Genomic DNA, 23055 nt, shown 5'->3' on the forward strand with positions numbered 1-23055 from the left:
TCCAGCTTGTCTCTGCCTCTTGGGACGATCATAACTCCGTATGTGAGTATTAAGGATCTGAACTCATCTTCACATTATCAAGGCAAGCCCACTCTCCACAAGGCCATCTCCCCAGCCACAAAAGAAAATACTATTTCTTTTGATAAAACAGTCCTGTACTCGGCAGTGAAAACATTTGCTGCCAAGCATGGCAGGCACCTGAGTTATCCCTCAGAACCACTACCTGAAAGTTGTGCTTACACGTCTACAGGTTTCCTTCATGCGCATACAAGTCCACAAACAATGAACAGACACATATATACACAGAAAAGAATGCAGCCCAGGATAGCCTATAACGTTCTAGGAATATAATACAAGTATTGTACAAGTTTTACTTGAGAACTACTCTGCTATCCACCTTCCACCTTCTAATAGCCAAGGCTTTCTTCGGGATGAGTCTGCAGCTGCCTGACCACAGCCTGGCAATGTTAGAGGCTCTCGTGAACAGCGGGCTGTGTAACATACCCCTTCATTGTTCCTTTCAGCAAATTGTTGACGGTTTTGTAGTCTTCATTCAGTTGGCTCTTCAGGCGCAGTACACGACAGCGTTCTACAACACAGTCCTTACACAGGGCTTTCACTAAAGGCAAAAAAGACAGCAAAAATAAGCAGACTTTCTATGAGAATGTTTCCAATATTGAACAAAATACACAAGAATTTAACAACAGCCCTGGCTAGGCTCGAACTCATTTTGTAGACAAGGCTGGTCTCAAACTCAGAGTTCTGCCTGCCTCTGGAGTGCTAGGATTAAAGGTGTGTGTTACCACACCTGGCGAAAACACAAATTTTTACAATACATTCTTTTATATATATCCGTATTTTGCTGATCCAGACACCCATACATTGTTTCCTCTATAATGAAGACTATAGTAAACAACAGCATAAAGCACTGTGTATCACTTCATTGAGATGCTTGTGAAGTTCCTTGAGGGAATCTGACTAGAGGGAGGGTCCACATACATATCTGACACTGTACAAGTGATGGTCTTCATGTGGACAGGACCTTCGAAGCACAGAACACTAAAGAGATGAGAGCAATAGAGGACATAACAAGAGCATAGAGGTTCTAGAAATCACATGCCATGTTATTATTTTCTGTTTAAATTTCACTTATTGCTACTGTGGGTATATAATACATTTGCACAGGCATGTGCCACCGTGCACATCTGAGGACTACATGGAGTTGGTTCTCTTCCATCACAGGGAATCATTCAGGTCAACACCTTTGCACTGGTCCTGAAATGTGTTTCTTTGAAAGAGCTTGTGGGAACTGGAGAGATGGCTCAGTGGTTAAGAGCACTTGTTCTTACAGAGACCCTAGTTCAATTTCCAGCACCCACATGGTGGCTCACATTCATAACATTCATAACTCCAGTTCCAGGGTTTTTGATGTCCTCTTCTGCGCTCCTTGGCACCAGGCACACACATGGTACACAGAGACATACATGCAGCTAAATACTCATAAGAAGATTTAGTCATACAGTAGTGGCATAAATCTCTACCTTGGGAGGTAGAGGCAGAGGCAGGTGAAATTCTGGCTTCTTCAGAGTCAGTCTAGTCTACAAAGTGGGTCCCAGGACAGCCATGGATACACAGAAAAATCCTGACTGGAACCCTGCTAATCCCATCCCACACACACACACCCCAAAAAATTAAAAGAAATAGCTTCCCGGGCGCTGGAGAGATGGCTAAGAGGTTAAGAGCACTGACTGTTCTTCCAGAGGTCCTGAATTCAATTCCCAGCAACCACATGGTGGCTTACAACCATCTGTAATGAGATCTGGTGCCCTTTTCTGGCCTGCAGTCATACACGTGGTATACATAAAAAATCTTTAAAAAAAAAAAAAAAAGAAAGAAAGAAAAAGAAATAGCTTCTCATTGCACAGTTTATTAATTCTGAATGATGAATACTTTAGAACACAAAATCCTGTGTACCCAGAAAGGCCTAGAGCATAATTAATGCTGTGTATAACCAAAATAGCACTTAACTTCAGGAAAGGGGAACTGGAGGTCATGCAATTCCCTTGGCCCCACTGGAGATTAAAAGGGGATCTATGTTGCCAGTTGCTCATTAAAAAGAAAACGGTAGGGCATGTAGTGCAGACATACATGCCAGCACAATACCCAGACACACTTAATAAATAAAAGGTTTAATATAAGTAAGTAGAAAATTGCTTAAAAAGAAGCAGCCAGAACTAAACAGATTGGCTACTTGTGGCTACATATCTCTGCACATTCCAGGTAGAACTAAACAGATTTAGAAGCAATATCCCAAACCTACACAAAACTGGAATGAACCAAACACAGACTCAAGGCTTTAAGACACTTGTGTGAGCTGGCAAACCACTGTGGGTGCTTCTCTTTAAAGGGAACCTGTTTTGTCTGCGCTCCATCAGTGGCCTGGCTTCAATTCTGCTCTAATTGGCAAAGTGCAGGAATATAGTTTACTTACTGCATGTTGTCGTCCTGTCCTGATCTCAAAAGCAGAATGCAAACTCCATGCTTTCCTCGTGCAAGCAGAGATGAGGCCCTGACTTACCAGTTAGTCGTGGACCTCCTCCATATCGACTGTAGAAAACGTCAGCTGCATATTCTGATATTCTCTTCATAATTGATATTTTGTCTGGATGAAGCTTGTCGTGTGAACATAGGCAAGCATGATTATCAATAGGTTTGGTGGGTGTCGATTCATCTAACCACTTTTGCAGCCATTCAAGAGAGACAAACTCATAGGGCTCTGAAAAAAAAAGGAATGGGAAGAAACTATGTATTTTTACAGTTTTTGGACTACATGATAGAACAAATCATTGTCCTCCAAAGCCAGTGCAAACTTTGTCCCAAAGTCATCAGCATCAGAAGAATCACTGGGAGGTATCTGATGTGTGATGACTAGGAACTCCAGTTAGCTAGCACTCCTGTGAGCTCGATCTATGCATGGACACACATCTGCACAGAGCCCTGTGGGATCGGCGGGTATTATTAGCCACATTCTACAAGAGGAGTCCACAGAGAGAAGTGCCTTGCTTGAGAACACAGCAGAGCTTCCATGAGGACACCTGGGTGCTGTGTGGAAAATCTCCTTGTCCCTTACCCTGCACAAGTATGTGCTATATATCTGAAAATTAAAATGAAAAGCAACCTCTTAAGTTACCAGTTAACCTTATCAGCTAAAACCACACTTCACAAGCTCATTTCAACACTTAACTTTCCTGACTCCAAGATGGGCTGGTGTTCAGAAAAAGGATTTATGATTCCCCCAGTCTGTGCTATGATCTATTCGTTTCAAGAAAATAATGTATTGGAAATAAGTTCTAGGACAGAGTACACTAGAAATGAATTATTAATAGTTTTGAAGCTCAAAAATTAAGATCACTAGACATTTCAAAATGAATTATAATTTGGGGAGAGGGAGTCCCAGAGTTCCCCAAAAGGCAAAATTAAAAATAAAGGGACAGCTTTGATTACTTACAAAGATCTCCAGTGAGTCCCAGCATAAAACATAGGAGAAAACATACAGAGGTTGAATTCGTATCGTGTGCTACTTCTGGTAGATCTGAGGGCAGACACTTTAGTGCAAAGCTCACTTGAACTGTTTCCGACGCCCCAGAGTCACACATCCAGAAAGCTAACTCCCACTTCTTGATTTTAATGTAAAGCAGCTCAATGTTGTGACAGAAAACAAAAATTGGAGGTGACAGCTCCCCTTCTGCACTGAGACTGGAGGGCACAGGGCAGCACTGGGCAGTTCTGCTTTGAGAAACTCAACGTGAGCAAGTCACCTAAGCTCTCTATGCTTCAGATAGTTAATTTGCAAAATGAAGGTAATAATACCTGCCTTCTACCTACCTCACAGAGATGTTGCTGAGTGTAAAAGATAAGATATGTGAAGCATTTTGAGCTTTTTGGAAGAAAAGAGATATAGAAAAGTTAATTGTACATCCAAACAATATATAAGAGGAGACCGAAAGACACAGAACAGGAAAAATGGTCGTGGCAACCTACAAGATATCAGCATGGCAAGGGCCAGGGACTTGTAGTTCAATGGTAGACTATCTGCCTAACATTAAGTGGAGCCCTGGGCCAAATCTCCAGCACCACCAACAAATAAATGAAAAAGCAAAACAGTAACATACACTTCCCTTAGTAGAGAGACTGCTTGAATGTACACTGCCATTGTTCAATCCCCAGTACTATTATCACCCCATACCCCCAAATCATACCATAGCCAATTATATTCAAAATGCCCCCCTAGTTCTGTGCTGTTTATCAGGTTTATGTTGGATCAAAAAAAGGGAGTGACCAATCTGAGGAAAAGTCCAAGCAGCTACTACTTCCCCATACAAAGTCAGAGACTAAAGTTTTGAGTAATTTTAAGTTTTTCAAGGGGAGTGGGGGTTGATACAAGTTCTCATTTAAGGACTATTTCTCCAAGTATTCTGTTCTTCCAGCATCCAGGGAGGTGAACAGAGGGCAACACCTTCTGTTGCTGAAAAAATAAACTAAATGAATCTGGCTCTTGATGCTGGGCGAGGTGGCTCTCATCTGTGATCCTGGTACTCAGGAGACTGAAGTGGGAGGATCACCCATGTCTGAGCCTGTCAGTAGGGGCCACATGGTGATCTCCAGATCAGCTTGAGCTAGAGACCTTGTCTCAAGAGACTCTAAGGGGATAGTCGTAGGATAACTAAAAAGAAACACTGAGTATGTACTTGAATTCAAAGTTAACCTGGCCAATCCTCTACTTGAATCCCATGGAAAATTTCCCAACAAAAGTTCGCTGTTTTAATTAATGCAAGATTCCAAGATGGGGGGGGACCACTTCTGACTTTATAGTTCTTAACAGTAACTTAGAGAGAGAGGGAGAGGGAGAGAGGGAGAGGGAGGGGGGGAGGGGGAGGGAGGAGAGAGAGGAGGGAGGGGGGGGGGGGAGGGAGAGAGGGAGAGAGGGAGAGGGAGAGAGAGAGGAGAGAGAGAGAGGAAGAGGGAGAGAGAGAGGGAGGGAGGGAGGGAGGGAGAGGGAGAGAGGGAGAGAGGGAGAGGGAGAGGGAGAGGGAGAGGGAGAGGGGGAGGGGGAGAGAGAGAGAGAGAGAGAGCGCGAGCGAGAGAGCGCCAACCCATTTCCAGCACTCACTTCAGTGTGCTGGGGTCCTGGGAGAAAAAGCCGTAGCTGTGATAGCTTTCAATGGCTAGGACTATGAAATAATCATGTGGCCTAGATAGAGTGGTGTGCTCCTGTAATCCCAGCACCAAGAAGGCTGAGGAAGGACTGACATGAATTTGAGGTCACCCTGGGCTACTGAGTAAGGCCATCTTGAAAATGCCAAATATCATGAGTTTAAAATGAGGGTTTTTTTTTTTTTAAACAAACACAAAACACCCGATGGATTTGAGTACAACAAATGTCCCGAATAATAATAGCATGAAAAATATAACCATTTATCTAGATTTTAAGCACGTTCAGGTTTAAATAACAGTGGCCAAAGGGATGTTGTTTTTCATGAGACTTGGATTTTGAGGGAGGAGGCCTTTCAAAAGAATGCTTACAATAATTGTTTAAGAATAAGGAGTTTCCATTAAGAAGGCTCCTGAGTGGTCAAGGTATAAAAGACATCATGGCACCATAAGAGTGAGTGATTGATGATCCAGGGCCTCTCCAGAGCCGAGCATGTGCTCTTCCCTCAGACCTTCACCCTCAACTGCTTCATGCCATTCTGTCTTTAGGGCAGGAAGGAGTCCTTTTCCTTTCTGCACAGTGCAAGAGTTTGGAGAACAGATCTCTAGGGTCAATGCCCACGAATTGAGTGATCTGACTCCTGAGTTCATTTCCTATTAAGTAAAAGCCAGTGGCTTTTTTGGATAATTCTAGCGCTTAAACACAGTTCAAGTACCAAGTCACAAAGAAGGAACAGAATTTAAAAAAGCAGCAGTTTGGGATGACTTTTCCTCCATTGGGTGCTGGTGTACAAATGAGGACATATCTATACAAGCACATGCTCTGTCCTTGAACTGTAACCGCAGTCAGGAAGAGAACACCTAAAGACTTTTCATATGGGCCTAGTCATCTTTGATATTAATTATACAAGTAATGGGAAATGAACACAAAAAAAGCAAAACCATCCATCCATGCTCGAATACTTATTTTAACTTCGGACACACTGCTCTCTACCATATGCAGGAGAGTGAGGCTGCAGGATTTTGACAATTGACAACCAGAGAAGACACAAGGTAAAAATTTGAATAAACAAGAACACATAGGATGAACAGGTTGTGTTCATCTAAGTCAGAGGGGAGCTATCAAGGATTTCCTACAACATTTTATATTAAAAAGTGTACACATGGGCTGGAGAGATGGCTCAGAGGTTAAGAGCACTGACTGCTCTTCCAGAGGTCTTGAGTTTGATTCCCAGTAACCACATGGTGGCTCACAGCCATCTGTAATGAGGCTGGTGCCCTCTTCTGGCCTGCAGGGACACATGCAGGCAGAATACTGTATACATAATAAATAAATACATCTTTTAAAAGAAGTGTACACATATGTCAGTTAACATTCTTAGGGAACAAAGGATTTAAAACAGAAGAAAGGTCACAGTGATCCAATCAGGTCTGGCTTTAGAAACATTTCATATCTCACAGAAGGAAAAAAAAAATTGTTTTTTTTTTTTGAGACAAGTTTTCACTATGAAGCTGTGGCTAGCCTGAAACCTGCTATGCAGACCAGGCTGGCCTATATCTCACAGAAACACCTCACAGGCATGCGACAACCTCCGCCTCCCCGGGTGCTGGAATTAATGGCATGCACCACCACACCTAGCAGTCAAATAGCCTTCAAAAAAAATGTTTATTACAATATGTGTGTACGTGGGGAGGCAGGTGGCAGGCAAGCATGCAAAGGTCAGAGAAGAGCCAACAGAAGTCAGTTCTCTCCCATCATTTGTGTCCTGGGAATCAATCTCAGGTTGTCAGGCGTGGAGCAAGCACCTTTTCCCCTGAGCGGTCTCACCAGCTCACAGTTTCTGAAAGTCTTTACAGATCATGAATGTGCAGTTTATCGTTCAGTAACAGCCTCAGACTTTGAAAAGAACATTATATCTCTATGTCTAGTTACTGCCAGTTTACATAGTGATTTTAGAATGTTTAAGCTGGCCTCTAGGAGGAGAAAATGGGTTTTTCATAAACATTTTTGCAACATTTAAAGATTAAAGCACCACAAAGCAAAACCCCCAGGCATTCAATGGCAATAGTGTTGTCCTGGAATATCTCACAGACCAGCTCCAGCAGGCAACCTTTGGTACAGCTCCTTCACCTCCTCGTGTTTCGCTCTGCCTTTGTCCACACTCTGCCTGCGCATCTCGGCCATTTCAACACACCACTCCTCAAACTTGGAATTGTCCCGATCTACCAGCTCTTGAAGAAAGGCTATCCAAAAGAGAAACACAAAAACCAACCTTATTCTCTTTTCCAAAGACAGAGACTACACTGATGTGCACACTATCATCTGGAGATGAATGAATGGAAACTTCTACAGGGAAACTGAAGGTGTAATGAAACCAGGTCATCCCCACCCAGACTGCCCAGAAGCATGAAATGGCTCTATACTACAGTACATGGGACATGCCAGGTAAACCAGCTGCTTTGGTTCTACAAGTTGAAATAAAACCAATCTAGGTTACCTTTTATTTAACATTATTGAAAATTGCTTCTGCCTCTTTTTTGGAGTTGGGGTAACAGAATAGCCCTAGTCACTCTAAAAGCGCAATAATAATTGTTCATTTGTGACCAGCACTTACGTTCATTAACATTTACCATACTAAAACAGATCTGTCACAATTTGTGTAAGCTGGTGGTGGTCATTAATAAACCTGGGAGTAGACTTCTATAGCATTTCCAGAAGCAATTCAGGAAAAGTGATTACCTGGGACTTGAACCATTGTGTGGTTTTTTTCCTGGGTTTGCAGTCTATAAACCAACATGTATGCATTTCGAGAACAGTGAGTTCCTTTGCCACACTTAGGTTTGCGGGTCTGGGATTTAGAAGGCTCTGCTGGGATAAAGAAATTAAGACAACTTAACCACATGGTCCATACTTTATGGGTCTGGGTGGCGGTATATGACTCACTGAATAAAGAACTCCCTGAATAAGTATGCCCCAAACCCACATTTAAAGAGCTGCATGCAGTGGCACATACTTAAAACCTCAGTACTCAGGCAGTGGAGATTCTCTGTGAGTTTGAGGCCAGCCTGGTCTACAGAGTTCCAGGACAGGCACAAAAACTACACAGAGAAACCGTGTCTTGTAAAAAAGCAAACAAAAAATAAATAAAAATAAAAACCCTTAAAAAAATATGTCTAGGGACCAGAGCAATGGCTTAGCAGCTATCAGTACTGGCTATTCTTCCAGAGGACCAAGGTTCAATCCCCAGCATCCACATGGTGGCTCACAACCACCTGTAACTCTAGTCCCAGGCAATTCAAGACCCTAGTAGAACTCAGGGGCACCACTATAGACCCTACACAACACAAACCTACAGACAAAATATTCATACACAGAAAATTATAAAATAATTATGTCTAAAGTATATACCCAAGGTCTAAAAGATTGAAATGCCATACAGATGTAGTGGCTCCTTAGACAGGAATTCTTTTACACTCGTTTATTCTGTGCCTCTGTGTGTCCCCGAGCACAGGCAGCACTGGTAGAAGTCAGGACAACTTTTGGGAGTCTTCTACCTCGTGAGCTCTAGGGATAGATAGAACTCAGGTAACAAAGATTGCCTGCAGGCTCCTGTAGCCCAGAGCCATCTTCTCACTGTGAAGGTGATGAGAAGGTATGTACACCAGACAAGTACCCACTCTTGTCACACTCCTTTATGTTTGGAGGCAGTGCTGCACTGCAGTCAAGGTTGGTCTCAAACTTGTGGCCCTTCTGCCTCACTGCTAGAATGCTGGAATAACAGGTATGAGTCACCCTGTCTGGCTTTATCACTCCATTTTTTAAAGATGGAAATATGTCCCCCTGAGGACAAAGTTCTATGGCTGAGTATGGGACACATAACTATACTCAGAGGCCATTCTGGGAAACCTAAGAAAAGGTGGAAGCCTATAGTGGCCAGTTTAATGTTCCAGTGCATGCAGGCGGTGGTGGCGCACACCTTTAATCCCAGCACTTGGGAAGCAGTACCAGGCAGATCTCTGTGAGTTCGAGGCCAGCCTGGTCTACAGGGACCAAAACAACACTGAGAAACCCTGTCTCGGAAAAACCATGAATGACTGAATGGCTGAATGAATGCATTTTAAAAAGAGGGAGAAAAAAAGTTACAGGGCAAAACCCAACAGCACTATTACTCGTGTGGCTTGAGTCGTCCCCCACTCCCGCCTTTCTTTTCAGTATAGTGTTGGTCTCAGAGTGGTAGGGTTAAAGGTGTGTGCCACCTTGCCTGACCCTAAATGTTAGCCAGAATTATAAAATTTAATCCAAAGCTAGATGACTGGAACAGCTTCTTTTCATCATAGCATTCAGAGAGGCTGAGAGAGGAAGATTAAAGAGGCCTGGTGTGGTAGTATTGTGTTCCCCAAAATATTGTGTCCTAATAAACCTATCTGGGGTCAGAGAACAGAAAAGCCACTAGATACTTAGGATAGGCAGTGGTAGCACACGCCTTTAATCCTAGCATTTCCAGAGACAGAAATCCATGTGTTCAAGGATACAGCCAAGCATGGTGACTCAGCCTTTAATCCCAGGGAGTGGTGGTAGAAGGCAGAAAGATATATAAGGAGTGAGGACCAGGAACTAGAAGCATTTGGCTGGTTAAGCTTTTAGGTTTTGAGCAGCACAGTTCAGCTGAGACCCATTGGGATGAGGACACAGAAGCTTCCAGTCTGAGGAAACAAGACCAGCTGAGAAGTTGGCCATGTGAGGTTAGCTGTGGCTTGTTCTGTTTCTCTGATTTTCCAGTGTTCACCCCAATACTTGGCTCCAGGTTTGTTTTATTAATAAAGACTCTTTAAGATTCATGCTACATACAGCCTCAGCCTGGGACACTTAACAGTGAGAGATTCAAGCCAATCTAAGCTACATGACATCCTATCTTAATACACTACTCCACCCACATAGTAAAAGCAAACAAAAGAAAAATCAAAATACATGCATAGCTATAATATCAGAGCTTGGAAGGCTGAGGTAAGGAATGTCACAAGTTTGAGGTCATCTGGCAGTGGTGGCACATTCCTTTGACCCCAGCACTCAACAGGCAGTCGGATCTCTGTGTGTTAAAGAACAGAGCAAGTTCCAGGACAATCAGGGATATACAGAGAAACCCTATCTTGAAAAATCAAACAAAAACAACAACAAAAAAAACCAACTGAAAAATACTGGTAAACAAAAGACTCGCTTAAGCTCTTTTAAAATTGAGGACTACTCACATGTATAAAATGGACAGTAGACCTAACAACTTTTTAAAAATGCTTTAAATCTTACAATTTCATATTTACAATGTACACAACTGCGATAGACACTCAAAATGAAAACATAATTATTTACAACCTAAGGTTTATCTTTAAAAAAAGTACAATAAAATAAAGTTGGTGGTAACATTGTTCCTATAAAAAACACTATAGTAAATATTGGGAACCTAAGGGTCACCTCAGTCCAGCTTGGATGTGAAATGCCCACCACACTGTTTTGAACACTTACTCCCCCAGCTGCTGGCAGGACCTGGGCAGTAGGGCTGGTGGGTAGAGAGTGTGGCTAGGGCTGCTCCTCACTCTACTGCACAGATCACCGAGGATGGATACCCACATGCCCCAGCCCCCAAGGCTGAGCTGCTTGCTCAGACCTTCCTGTCCATGGAGGTTCACAATGCCCTGAAACATGAGCTTTGCTCACCACAGCTTTGTGTGTCAGGTACTGTGACAGTGACAAGAAAAGGGACTTAGAGACTCAAAGCCAGCAAGGCCTAAGTGCCAGTGCTCCTCCTCTACAGGTGTGGTGATGCACAGGTGTAATCCCTGCAGTATCTGACTGGGAACCAAGGGGCAGGACCACCGCAACTGAAGAGATCAAGGCCAACCTGGGCGTACCTCAAAATACTAAACATAATAAACACTCTCTCTGATCCAGGGGGGAAGTGAGAAGATCACGGGCTCCCATCAGACCTGGCCACTCACTGGGGAACAAAACTAAAGATGAGGACAGCTGAGGGGATGAGAGCTGTCGGGAGACTGTCTCCTCAGACACAGTTATTAACTTCAACGGGGAAAGAAGATGACACACCTTCCTCTAAGATCCAATAACTAGCCTTTTCAGCACCACTCCCCTTCCCTGGCACAGGGAATAAACCCTATAACTGATACCAACCACTTCGCCTTCATACTTTCTGGGCACACCATCTCTGGGGAAAAAATATGCTTGGTTTTTCTTGAAGCAGGAACAGCTAACAAAACAAAAGGAACAGCCTAGTGGTGTTAATACCTCAATACCCATTAACCATCTTGGGCCATGACAGCTTTAAACACTGCCAAGAATAAATAAGTAAATGAATGAATGAAGTTTTATTTTAAGCCAGGCATGGTGGCACACGCTTTTAATCCAGCACTCAGGAGGCAGAAGCAGGCAAATCTCCATTGAGTTTAAAGCCAGGCTGGTCTACATGGGGAGTTCCAGGACAGCCAGAGCTACACTGTGAGACCCTGTCTCAAGTCAACAACCACAACAACAAAATTTATATTTGAAAAGGGCACTCACAACTTAAAGGTTTTACCTAGATCTTCCTCAATCCCCAGTTGTAATTTCTTCCCCTCCATCTTCTCTATGTCCTCATCATTGAACTTGTACCATTCTCCAGACTGAGGATCTTTCACGTGGGCAATGTAGTGGCCAGAATAAGCACTCACTCCTCTGTGGATGAGGACCGCACTGAGTTCATACACAAACGGCCCACCTGCAAGTAGAAAAGAATAACTTTCCATGACAGCATTCCTTATAGCTTGAGCATAAACTAATAACACTGTAGTTCTTTATGCACAGAATACAAAATGTAACACCTAAGAGCTGGGCATAGTGGCTGCATCCCTACAACCCAGCATCCCAGAGACTGAGGTAAGAGGATCAACAAATTCAAGGCTATTGTGGGCTATACACAGCTAAACTACTCAAATGGGCAAAAAATTCTTAAAGAAAAAAACTACTTACAATAACTAAGCATAATTTATCACCACAATATTTGGAACCATCTCATGTCTATAGATATTTAAACTGGTAAAAGATTAGGAAGCTTTTACAAACAATATTGCTCTAAAAACAGCTTCACACCCAACTTTGTTACACTGCTGTGATACCCTTAAAAACAGTCCATCACTCAATGAACATGTTGGACCTTGTTTTAGACTAGGAGAAAATAGCAGTTGACTTAAGGAACAAAATCCCTGCACACTTGTCACTCAGTGAGGACATTAATAAAGATTTAACATGTGGGTCAAAACTCTGGGTTAAGATAAAAATACTAGAGGAGCGACACAAATATTTCTGAATTGGGCCAGGGAGAGAATCCCAGAGCTCCTGAGGTAGAATAGAAATGGCTGGAAGATTTCAGGCCAGCTAGCCTTGGAATAAAAAGCATAGTGGAAAAAAGACAGACCCCATTCAACAAGGGGGAAAAGAAGAAACTGTCCTCTGACACCTCCAGACATACACCAAGACACATGTCTTAAAATAAACTGCTCAACTGGCAAGAACTAAGAACTCAGAACTAAACAGCACACGAATGCCATGCAGCTAATCAGGGCAAGGCCAGCAGATGATGTTACCAATGGTATGAATCTTCCTACTCTTCAAATCTTCCCAGAAAACACAAGGAACTGTTGTTTGTTTGTGTGTTCTTCGAGACAGGGTTTCTCTGTATAGGCCTGGCTGTCCTGGAACTCGCTCTGTAGATCAGGCTGGTCTTGAACTCCAGGATTTGCCTGCCTCTGCCTACTGAGTGATAGGATTAAAGGTGTGCGCCACCACCGCCTGGCTTGGAACGGGTTAATTTCAGTCCACCACATCATGTAACAGATCTTCAATTTTTATCCCTTGAGCTTCATCGTTGTAAGATAAGCTCCCCAGTTCATATCTACTTATATGAGCTCCACATTAAGGATTTTTCGTTCTATACTCAAGCTTATTATATTTTCAGGTCTTGTCATTCAGATTTATCCTTGTCACATGACAGAATTTCTTTGGAGCTAAAATGTATTCATTCCACTTTACATGTAAATATCCCATGTTTTCTTTAAAACCAGAATTCTTAAGCTCACTAAATAACAGAAGTGAATTATCCTGCCACAACAAACATATGAAAATTATCAGTGGTGGTGGTTTGAATGAAAATGTCCCCCTTAGGCTCAGACATTTAAATGTTTGGTCCCCACTTAGAGAAACTATTTGGGAAGGGATTGGGAAGTGTGGCCTTTTAAAAGAGGAGACAGTTCCCTAGCCTTGCAGAGCAGCAGAAAAAAAAAAGTGGAAGAAACTTCATCACCACAGATGGACCACAATCCTAAATCTGGGTGATCCTCAAGCCATACACTGATGACATCTAAGTAGGCAAGTGTCCCAGAAATAAACCTAAGGGTCTTATGGAGCAAGCTGCATTTTTCCCACTCAAGAAAAATCTCTTGGCAGATAATTTTTGGTAGCATGTCCAAGATAGCAGGGTCAGAAGAGACAGTGGCATCATCCCATACTGCTCTAAAGTCACTAAGTCATAGGTCACGGCTCTAAAGTAACTAAGTGTGCAACCTTAGAGAGACTAGGAGCTTGAAACTGCCAATGAAGTAAAGAACTACAAAATGGATGTAAGAGAGGGTAATGAGAATATGTGTAAGAAGCTGGGCAGTGGTGTACATGCCTTTAATCCCAGTACTCAGGAGGCAAAGGCAGGCTGATCTGAGTTCAAGGCCAGCCTGGTCTACAGAGTGAGATCCAGGACATGCTCCAAAGCTAGAGAAACCCTGTCTCAAAAAACTAATAATAATAATAATAATAATAATAATAATAATAAATATAATGTGTAGGAAAGCAGAGGTGTGACTAGCTAGGAAGAAAAGGAACCAGTTAGAGTAAGATGCATGGTATAGGGAGGGCAGTGGAGGAGGGGAATGACTGAGAATTAAATATGACAAAGATACATAACCCATTAATATTCCAATGAAATAATTTATATCCTAACCAAAATAGTTAATTTAAAAGGGGTTGGACTGTGTTACAAGAGGAATAAATCAGTAATCATATCAAGCATAAACAGACTAGACAATCCAGATAAAGTTCATGAGGTCCAATTAGACTGTTTTGTGTGTTGTCAGAAACCTACTTTGAGAGACACCTGGGATGGTGTTTTCTCCAGCCACCCTCCCCACCCAGAGCAACACCACAGCAGGGTTAATTATATGTTATCATTTGCCTGGCCCTCTCCCAGGAGGCAAAAAGAATAAACCCAAATATCAAGACTGGAGGAAAGTGAGTTTGTATAAAATACTTAATGGGGGGCGCGGGGAGTAAAGCAAGGTGATAATGGCACACACACACCTTTAATCCCAGCAAGCACTCAGGATGCAGAGGTAGGTGGGTCTGAGTTAGAGACCAGCCTGGTCTACATGGTGAGTCCCAGGACAGCCAGGCCTATACAGAGAAACCCTATCTCAAAAACACGGGGAAAAAGGAAGGAAGCAAAAAGGGAGGGAGGGAGGGAGAGAGGGAGGAAGGAAGGAAGAAAGAAGAGAAAAAGATGAGCGGGATGATGAGCATCCAGCAGGCTCTAGGTTGCTGTAATAAGGTTTCTCTCTTTGGGTGGTTCATGCGAATGTTCACTTTCTGGGTGTTTGCAGAATCACACATTTCTATTTTGAAATTTTATCAATGTGTTAATAGGTTGAACAGGGTCCGATGGGACAGGTGCGCTTACTCTTATAAAATAAATGAAGGCCAGGCGGTGGTGGCACACGCCTTTAATCCCAGCACTCAGGAGGCAGAGGCAGGCGGATCTCTGTGAGTTCGAGGCCAGCCTGGTCTCCAAAGCGAGTTCCAGGAAAGGCGCAAAGCTACACAGAGAAAACCTGTCTCAAAAAAACAAAATAAAATTAAAAAATGAAAAATAACATCTTATCAAAAAAGTTGCTGTCCGCAAAGCCTGAAAACAGGGATCGAGGACTGCTGCAGCTGTGTGCATGGAGAGCCAACCACGGTTTGTCTAACAATAGACACAGCTGGATAGAAACAGTACCTTTGTGCTCCACATATGGCTCCATATCCAGACTCTCCGAGAAGCCGATATAGGCATTGAGCTTCTTCTTGTGTCCGGTTTGCCTGCCATAAAGAGGACACACAGTAACAAGTCAATCCATCACAAAAAAAAAAAAAAAAGTGTACACACGCTGCCAGCTCCCCTTTACAAGCCCCACAGCAGCTGTATTCCATCTAGTAATCTAGTGTACATGGACAAAGGCTGATCCCTTCTGCTAACAAGGCACTCCAGGAGCAGAGCCTGTCTACCCACACGCAGAGCCACACAATTGTTTCAATTACAAGATGAAAGATGCATTCCCATGGAGAGAAATTTTATTTGAAATATATGATCATATCAAGTAATTCAGTCAGGTACTTACAGTTTTTAATTAAAAAGCTAAAAAATTAATAGTACTTAGAAACATAGATTCTCTTTATATCTCCAGCTCTCATCTATATACCTATATACAACTGGCCTCTTTTTTTTGGGGGGTGGGGAAGAGCGGAAGGCGCAGTTCAAGACAGGTTTTCTCTGTGTAGTCCTGGGGATGCTCACTGGGAACTCACTCTGTAGTCTAAACTGGCCTAGAACTCAGAGATTCACCTGCCTCTGCCTGCTGGGATTAAAGGCATGCGCCACCACCGCCTGGCTCTCTTTAAAAAAATTTTTATTGCACCATCATGAAATGCATTCAGAAGAATCAAAGGCTCCATGAGTCATCGGACCATCGTCCTCTCTGCTTGCTACAATATACTCACCTGTCAAACACAAAACGCATCAGCTGCAAATTGAGAGTGCATGGGAGGCTTAGAAGTCGAATTTTCCTTGTAGCATTCTGTTTGCTTTGACAGTTCTCACAGAAGTATCGATTGTCTCCTTCTAGTTTTTCTTCCTGATCAGGAGTAAGAAGACAGCCAATTGGGAAGAATGTGAAGAAAGCTCTAGTGCAAAGCACAATTAGTCAGCAGCTCCCATCCAAATGAGGATGCTATACTCCTCCTTCCTCACAGGTCCTGCCTACAGCTTCCTTGCATGACCAGCTGCTCCTTCTCACTGTCACTCCATACTTCAGGCTCCTAGGGCTGGGAAACTGGCCCTAGTCCTCTTCCCTCCTTGCAAGCTTCATAAAATCCTCATTTCTCTCCTTCAAGTGAAACATGTTCAATACCAACCTCTGTGTGTGTGTGTGTGTGTGTGTGTGTGTGTGTGTGTGTGTGTGTGTGTGTGTGAGTGTGTGTGTGTGTGTGTAATCCAAGGCCCTCAACATGTTATGCAAGCTCTCTGCCATGGAGCTATCCATCAGGCCAAACTCTTTTAGGGGGTCTCATCCAACACAAAACTGTCTTTACCTGACGTAGCTGAAGCTGGCTTTGAACTCCTGGTTTTCCTTTCCACCTGCAGCATTCAGCTCTGTCCTCACCTCACAAATAATTCCTCTCCCAACTAATCAGGCAACAAACCTTAAAATCCCTTGACTTTCACTTTCATACCCAGTGCTTAAGTTTGACTGACTCTTGGAAGACAGAAAAGCCAGCTAGCCAGTGCTACCCATCTATCCCGTGGTCCTGGCAGCCCTGCATCCTGTTCTACCCAAGCCTCGCCCTTCAGCCTCTTCAAGAGAGCACCACAGTCATCCTGTTCAACACTCCATCGCTCGCAGGATCACAACGATGATGGCCCTGGAGTCTCCCCTGAGGACGTCACACTCAAACCAGGCCTCTCTATCCAGCTACCCATGTTTGTCACTCTTCCTGTGCTAAACACTGCCACACTCACCTTCCTGTCCCACCGCAACTCTGCCCTCCAGTGTTCAGACCCTACAAACACCCTTCTCCTGCTCTCTTGTATTGCTCACTCCTGCAATTCAAACCTTTCATTTCAAACCTGGATTCTCCTCCTCCACAGCACACACAGTGGTCGACCACTACAAATTTTACTCTTATTATTTAATGAGCCCCTGGTAGCCATGCTACTGTACTACAACCTCCACTGAAGCTGATTTTGCCTGTTTTGGCCAGTACTGTCAGCCCAATATCACCATGGTGCTTACTACACAAAGTAAACACTCAGGAAACCTTTAGATAGGTAAATTCCATGCACAATTAATGGCTTCAGGCTGCTGTTGTCTACAAGAGAGAACATACACACGACACTGTTTAAGACAGGAAACTGTACTCCAAGCTCATCTATCACACTGTCTGCCTGGTCAGGCTTGATAAGAAGCCTTCCTCACTCGGAAGGAAAGAAAGGGAGCCGCCTATCTCTGCAGAACTCAGAACACACAGAAAGCAGAAACACAGAGGGAGAGGCTGTGTTCCCACTTAATGCATTCTATTACATGAGAAGATAAGTTAGCTTTATGATAACAGAGACCAGATTCCCTTAAATACTGTGCTGCCTGTAATCATACATAGTTTACATACAAATAAACATGCAAAACCCTAAAAAATTAGTTAAGAGATGCTGGCTGCTTTGGTACTTTTTAGTTCCCTTTGGACCTTTATAAAAGCAAGTATTTCTTATATGGAAAAGTCTCCAATAATGGATGTACCCATGAATCAAAATGTCATCCAAAATAGCATGGAACCACCAGTGAGCAGAAGCCATGCATGCTGAGATGCAAGTACCTTCAGGAATTCGGAGATGCAGTCTGTTAACTGCTTGTGGCCTTGGATGTTTAACTCCAGTTCATAGAATTTTGATAAAAGCTTAGACTCTCGGCCACATTGATTGCAACTGCAATGAAAAAGAAATAAAGTTAAGAAGAGCAACCCAGTGTCACTATTAACACATCCTAGACAGAGGGGAGGGAGTGTTTATAACCTCCATTATTTCGCTACAGAAATTGTAGCATTTGAATTACAGGTAAAATAAAGATAAATGCTGACTAGGGAATCAGTCACTTAAGGACTAGAACATGGACATGACTTAGTTTTCTAGCTGCTTCCTACCTTTATTTCCACCCACATTACAGTCATCACAAAGACTTTCAGCCAGACAGTTCTCAAGACCTGCAAGCATTCAGCAGCAATTGGCAAGGTAGCTGCTTTCATGTTCCCATGGAAATGGATTGCTATAAATACTTGAGGTCCCATGATAACCCAGCACAGCAATAATCTGGGACTGAACTGAAAGGTAGTGTCATGAAAGCTGCAATACTCACACAGTCACATAGGCATACTCCCCACAGAACTGCTGTTGCACGATGTTCCGAACATCTGGGTTCTTCTGTTTAGACAAAGTGTCTTCCAACAGCGACATAAAGAGCTTGGAAAACTCTTGGGCATCCTACAGTTTGATTAATGAAAGAAAAGTTGTATCTAGCTCCCTGACTTCTAATACAAATGCTAATCAGAAACTACCAGTACTTTCAACTTACCATTTAATAAGACTACAGCTATACTGAATCGGTCCCCAACCAGTTTTAAGAAACAGTTGATACGTTGGAGAAATGGCTTAGCAGTCAACAGCACTCGCTGGCTGCTGTGGCAGAGGACCCAGGTTCAGTGCCCAGCACAACTATCTCAGTCCCAGAAGATTCAATGCTTTCTACCCTCTTCAGGCACAAGGAACAAACAGTGCATAGATAGATACATATGTACAGGCAAGCACCCAGACATAAACTAAAACAAAACACAATTTTAAAAAGAGAAAGACAGGGCAGGCAGTGGTGGCACATGCCTTTAATCCCAGCACTCTGGAGGCAAAGGCAGGCCAATCTGTGAGTTCAAGGTCAGTCTGGTCTACAGAGTGATTTCCAGGGCAGGCAGGGCTACACAGAGAAATATTGTCTGGAAAAGGGAGGGGGGGAAATGGGGAAAGTAAAGAATATAGTCAGGCATGGCGTGGTGGTGCATGCCTTTAATCCCAGCACTCAGGAGGCAGAGGCAGGTGGATCTCTGTGAGTTTGAGTCCAGCCTGAGCTACAGAGTGAGTTCCAGGACAGGCTCCAAAGCTACAGAGAGAAACTCTGTCTCGAAAAACCAAAAAGAATATCAGTTAAGTTCTTTTTGTTTGTTTGTTTGTGACAGGATGCTGGGATTAAAGGCGTGCACCACCACCGCCCAGTGCAGTTAAGCTTTTGCTGCTCTTCAAGTTCAGTTCCCAGTACCCATATCAGGAGCTCACAACACCTGTAACTCCAGTTCCAAAGGATGGAACAATACCTCTTGTGGTCACCATGATCACCTAAACACACATGGTTATCACTATGTATGGCTTAGCTAGCCTGGAACTCTCTATGTAAACCAGGCTGGTCTTGGCAAACACAGAGATCTGTCTGCTTCTGACTCCCAAGTGCTGTGATTAAAGGTGTCTACCACCACATCCAGTCAAAAATTACATTTAACAAGCACCCTATTTCATCTTCCCTAGAAAGACATGTGAGCACCTTTGAAGGTGAGAAGGGTAAAAGGGATATGAGGAGAGTACTGGACTGTTCTTACCTGCTGCTGTCCAGTATCCAAGCCCAAGGCTTTAACAAATCCCGAAGGATCAATGTATCGCCTGTTACTGTTTTGCAGCAAAGCAAACAAGTACTGTAGATGCTCACAAATTGTCTGAGGCTCATAATCTATTGAAAGAAAATGCAAATTTCACTTTAAATAAGGAAGAAAAAAAAAGATCTACCTAACCCCAGCCAGACATGGTGGTACACATGCCCAGACTCTCTGCACTTGTGAGACAGGGCAAGAGTTCCAAGGCATCTGGGTCAGCCTACTAGAATGTAGATGCTGACCTTTTTAATTAAAAAGGCCAGACGTGGTATTGCCCATCTTTATTTAATCCCAGCAATCCAGAGGCAATTGCTTCTCTATAAGTCTGAGGCCAGCCTGTTCTACACAGTGAGTTCCAGGGCAGCCAGGCTGGGCTGTGCAGAGACCATTTCAAAGCACGCACGCACGCACGCACGCGCAAGTGGCATGATAAGATGGAACTGGAGAGATGCTCAGGAGTTAAGACCACTGGCTCCTCTTTTCTAGGACCTGGGTTCGATTCCCAGCACCCATATGAAGACTAACAACCACCTGTAACTCCAGTTCCAGGGAGTCCAATGTCCTCTACCATTGCCAAGCATGGTGCACAAACACACATGTAAACAAAACATTCATATACACACAAAAAATTAAAATGTTTTCTTTTTATTTTATATATGAGTGCTTTGGCTCATGTATGTATGTATATACACTGCAATTGCTTGGTGCTCAAGAAGGCCAGAAGGCACATGACCCCTGGAGTTACAAATGGTTTTGTGCACCACTTGGGTACTTGAAACCTGAATGGTCCTAGCTGAGCCATCTCTCTAACCAAAACACATTTCTAAAGTTGTTTTTTTTTGGGGGGGGGTAGAGTGGGAGGTATTTCTTTCATTTATCGATTTTTTTAATCTGAAATTCTCTCATTTACTCTCTCATTCATTCATTCTCTCTCCCTCTCCTCTCCTCTCTTCTTTCCTCCCTTCCCCCACCACTCCCCTCTCTCCTCCCTTCCTTCCTTCTCTCAAGAAAGGGTTTCTCTGTGTAGTCTGGCTATCCTGGAACTTGCTTTTTGTAGACCAGGCTGGCCTTGAACTCAGAGATCTGCCTGCCTCTGCTCCCGAGTGTGTGCCACGATCACCCTCAAATCTTTAGAAAATAATAGTAATAATTTTTAAAAATGATTCACTTATTAGTTGATTATGTGTATTTTCAGAATCACGAGTATGTTTACAGCATTACACTTGGCATGGAACCAGAAGCATGTTGCCTCCTTTGTAGTGGATTTATAAGAGATTTGGCAGGCAGCCCCTGCTCCCATCCCTACAGACCTTTTCCTCCACGGACACCATCTCCCATTGTGTAGTCACTACAGGTGCTTGGGCATAAGTACAGCGCCTGTCGAAGCTCTAGGTTGAGAAACCACACCTGGAGGAAGGTGTTGACATAGCAGGTGGCTCCCAGGTTAGTCAGGCCCACAAACGAATTCTACAGAAACACAAGAGTTACAGAGCAACATGAGGCTCCCCGAAACATTTATAAGGAGCATTATTCGTAAGTTTACAGACTCAACATTTGAAGCCTGTCCCAGTTGGTTTGGCATGAATGATCATCTCAACCCCCTTAGCTGCAGGTGGGGCAGAACCTGGATGGGAGCCTTTTCTGATTGACCACCACTGCATTGCGGCTGACCACAGAGAAGAGGCCTCAGACAGCAAGCTGTTCCTCTCTAGCACTACTGTCCTCTCCAGTCTCCTAAACCTACAATTACAACAGCTGTTCTGAAGCATGTGTGCTCAGGCTTTTCATTATACTTCATTATACTTAGTACAAAGTCAAAATGAGATTTCTAGAAGAGCTGGGAGACAGAAAGGAAGGCCCCTTCTATTATATCAAAGATCTTGAACTTAAAACAAATATCCCTTTTAACTGGGAAAATATCAATACAACAGAGCTCACTGATGCATGATGGGTTTGTTAGAAATATTAACGCATATTTTTAAATGTGTGTTAATATATGTATGTGTGTGTGCGTATACAATTACAGAAGGCTGATGCTTTGGAAAGCAGAGAAACCATCATGGCAACTTGCACCTCTCCTTTAAGGACATTCTAAGTCCTAAACAAAACATGTTCTCTATTAAGGCAACACAGAATCAGAATGCAAACCAAGACCACTGTCTAAAGGCTTGCTGTACTGTATGATTGCCTGTTTTTGTTTTTCTCTGCAGTCTTGGCTGTCCTGGAACTCACTCTGTAGACCAGGCTGGCCTCACTCAGAGAGATTTGCCTGCCTCTACCTCCCAAGTGCTAGGATTAAAGGCATGAGCCATACTGCCCCACATGATTACCTGTTGCTAAAGCATAATGTTGGGGTCTGGGGATGTAGCTCAGTGCGGATGGCTTGCCTAGCATGTGCTTGACCCTGGGTTTGATCCCCAGCACAAATAAATACTTTCATACAGTTATAATGTGGCAATTATGGCTTAACTAGCCTTTACCAAATTAAAAAGGAAGAATTCAAATGCACAAGGCCATGGGTTCTCTAACATCTTCTTAGGTTACTGAAATAGTTGACAGTTTGTGGTGATTTCTTTCCACTTCTTTTTCAGAGCAGGGAGGGATTCTGGGGATTGGATGCAGCCCCTCTCCACTACTGTAGCACATACATGTCCACTCTAACAGGTTTCTAAACACAGGACCTCAACAACAATAAACAAGGCCTACCAGCCACAATTACTCACCTTCTTCCTCCTCTCACAGTTGGGATCGTCAATGTTATGAAAACTATTCTCATCTATTTCTCCTAACCAGATATGCTCACCAATCCCAACTAAGCAATTCGGATTTCCTCTGCAGTTTCTTCTACAAGGAGGGGAAAAAAAAAGAAAGAAGTTTAATTAAAAATATTCACAGGAAGTGAAAAGGAAGAGAAATGAGTTTTTATTCATTCATTTAATTACTTACTCACCTATTCATTTATCTATCTTTCCCTCCGCCCCTCAACACCACCCCCAGCAAGATAGGGTTTTCTACGCAGCCCTGGCTGTCCTGGAACTCTGTACACTTGAGTCCTTGTGTTACTAAGATGGGGTTAATAGCTTCTCACCATAGCTACAGACAGGAACCCAGCACCCAACAGAAGCAGAACTTATTTCAGTTGGACAAGTACCCACAGTTGAGGGCAGGGATTATGCTAAACCTCTTGAACACCATCTTTTTTTTGCTTGCTTGCTTGCTTACATGTATGTCTGTGTCAGATGCCTTAGAACTAGAGTTAC

At 43.3% G+C, this 23055-nt stretch overlaps 1 protein-coding gene across 1 annotated transcript in view; it reads right to left on the reverse strand.

The window, feature by feature from the left end:
* Window positions 1-22674, reverse strand: part of Usp48 (ubiquitin specific peptidase 48) — a 59809-nt gene extending 37135 nt beyond the window's left edge. The window contains exons 1-12 of the mRNA XM_037201912.1: window positions 22519-22674; window positions 21106-21262; window positions 19745-19872; window positions 18463-18587; window positions 17927-18035; window positions 16058-16191; window positions 15297-15379; window positions 11796-11975; window positions 7952-8080; window positions 7306-7455; window positions 2579-2776; window positions 505-619 (exon numbers count right to left, since the gene is read on the reverse strand). Coding sequence (XP_037057807.1) covers window positions 505-619; window positions 2579-2776; window positions 7306-7455; window positions 7952-8080; window positions 11796-11975; window positions 15297-15379; window positions 16058-16191; window positions 17927-18035; window positions 18463-18587; window positions 19745-19872; window positions 21106-21133 — 1379 coding nt within the window. The 5' untranslated portion in view covers window positions 21134-21262; window positions 22519-22674. The remainder of the gene's footprint in view (window positions 1-504; window positions 620-2578; window positions 2777-7305; window positions 7456-7951; window positions 8081-11795; window positions 11976-15296; window positions 15380-16057; window positions 16192-17926; window positions 18036-18462; window positions 18588-19744; window positions 19873-21105; window positions 21263-22518) is intronic.
* Between the last annotated feature and the right edge of the window lie 381 nt (window positions 22675-23055).

Source organism: Peromyscus leucopus, unplaced genomic scaffold, assembly GCF_004664715.2.
Source record: "Peromyscus leucopus breed LL Stock unplaced genomic scaffold, UCI_PerLeu_2.1 scaffold_334, whole genome shotgun sequence".
NCBI classification, from domain to species: Eukaryota; Metazoa; Chordata; class Mammalia; order Rodentia; family Cricetidae; genus Peromyscus; species Peromyscus leucopus.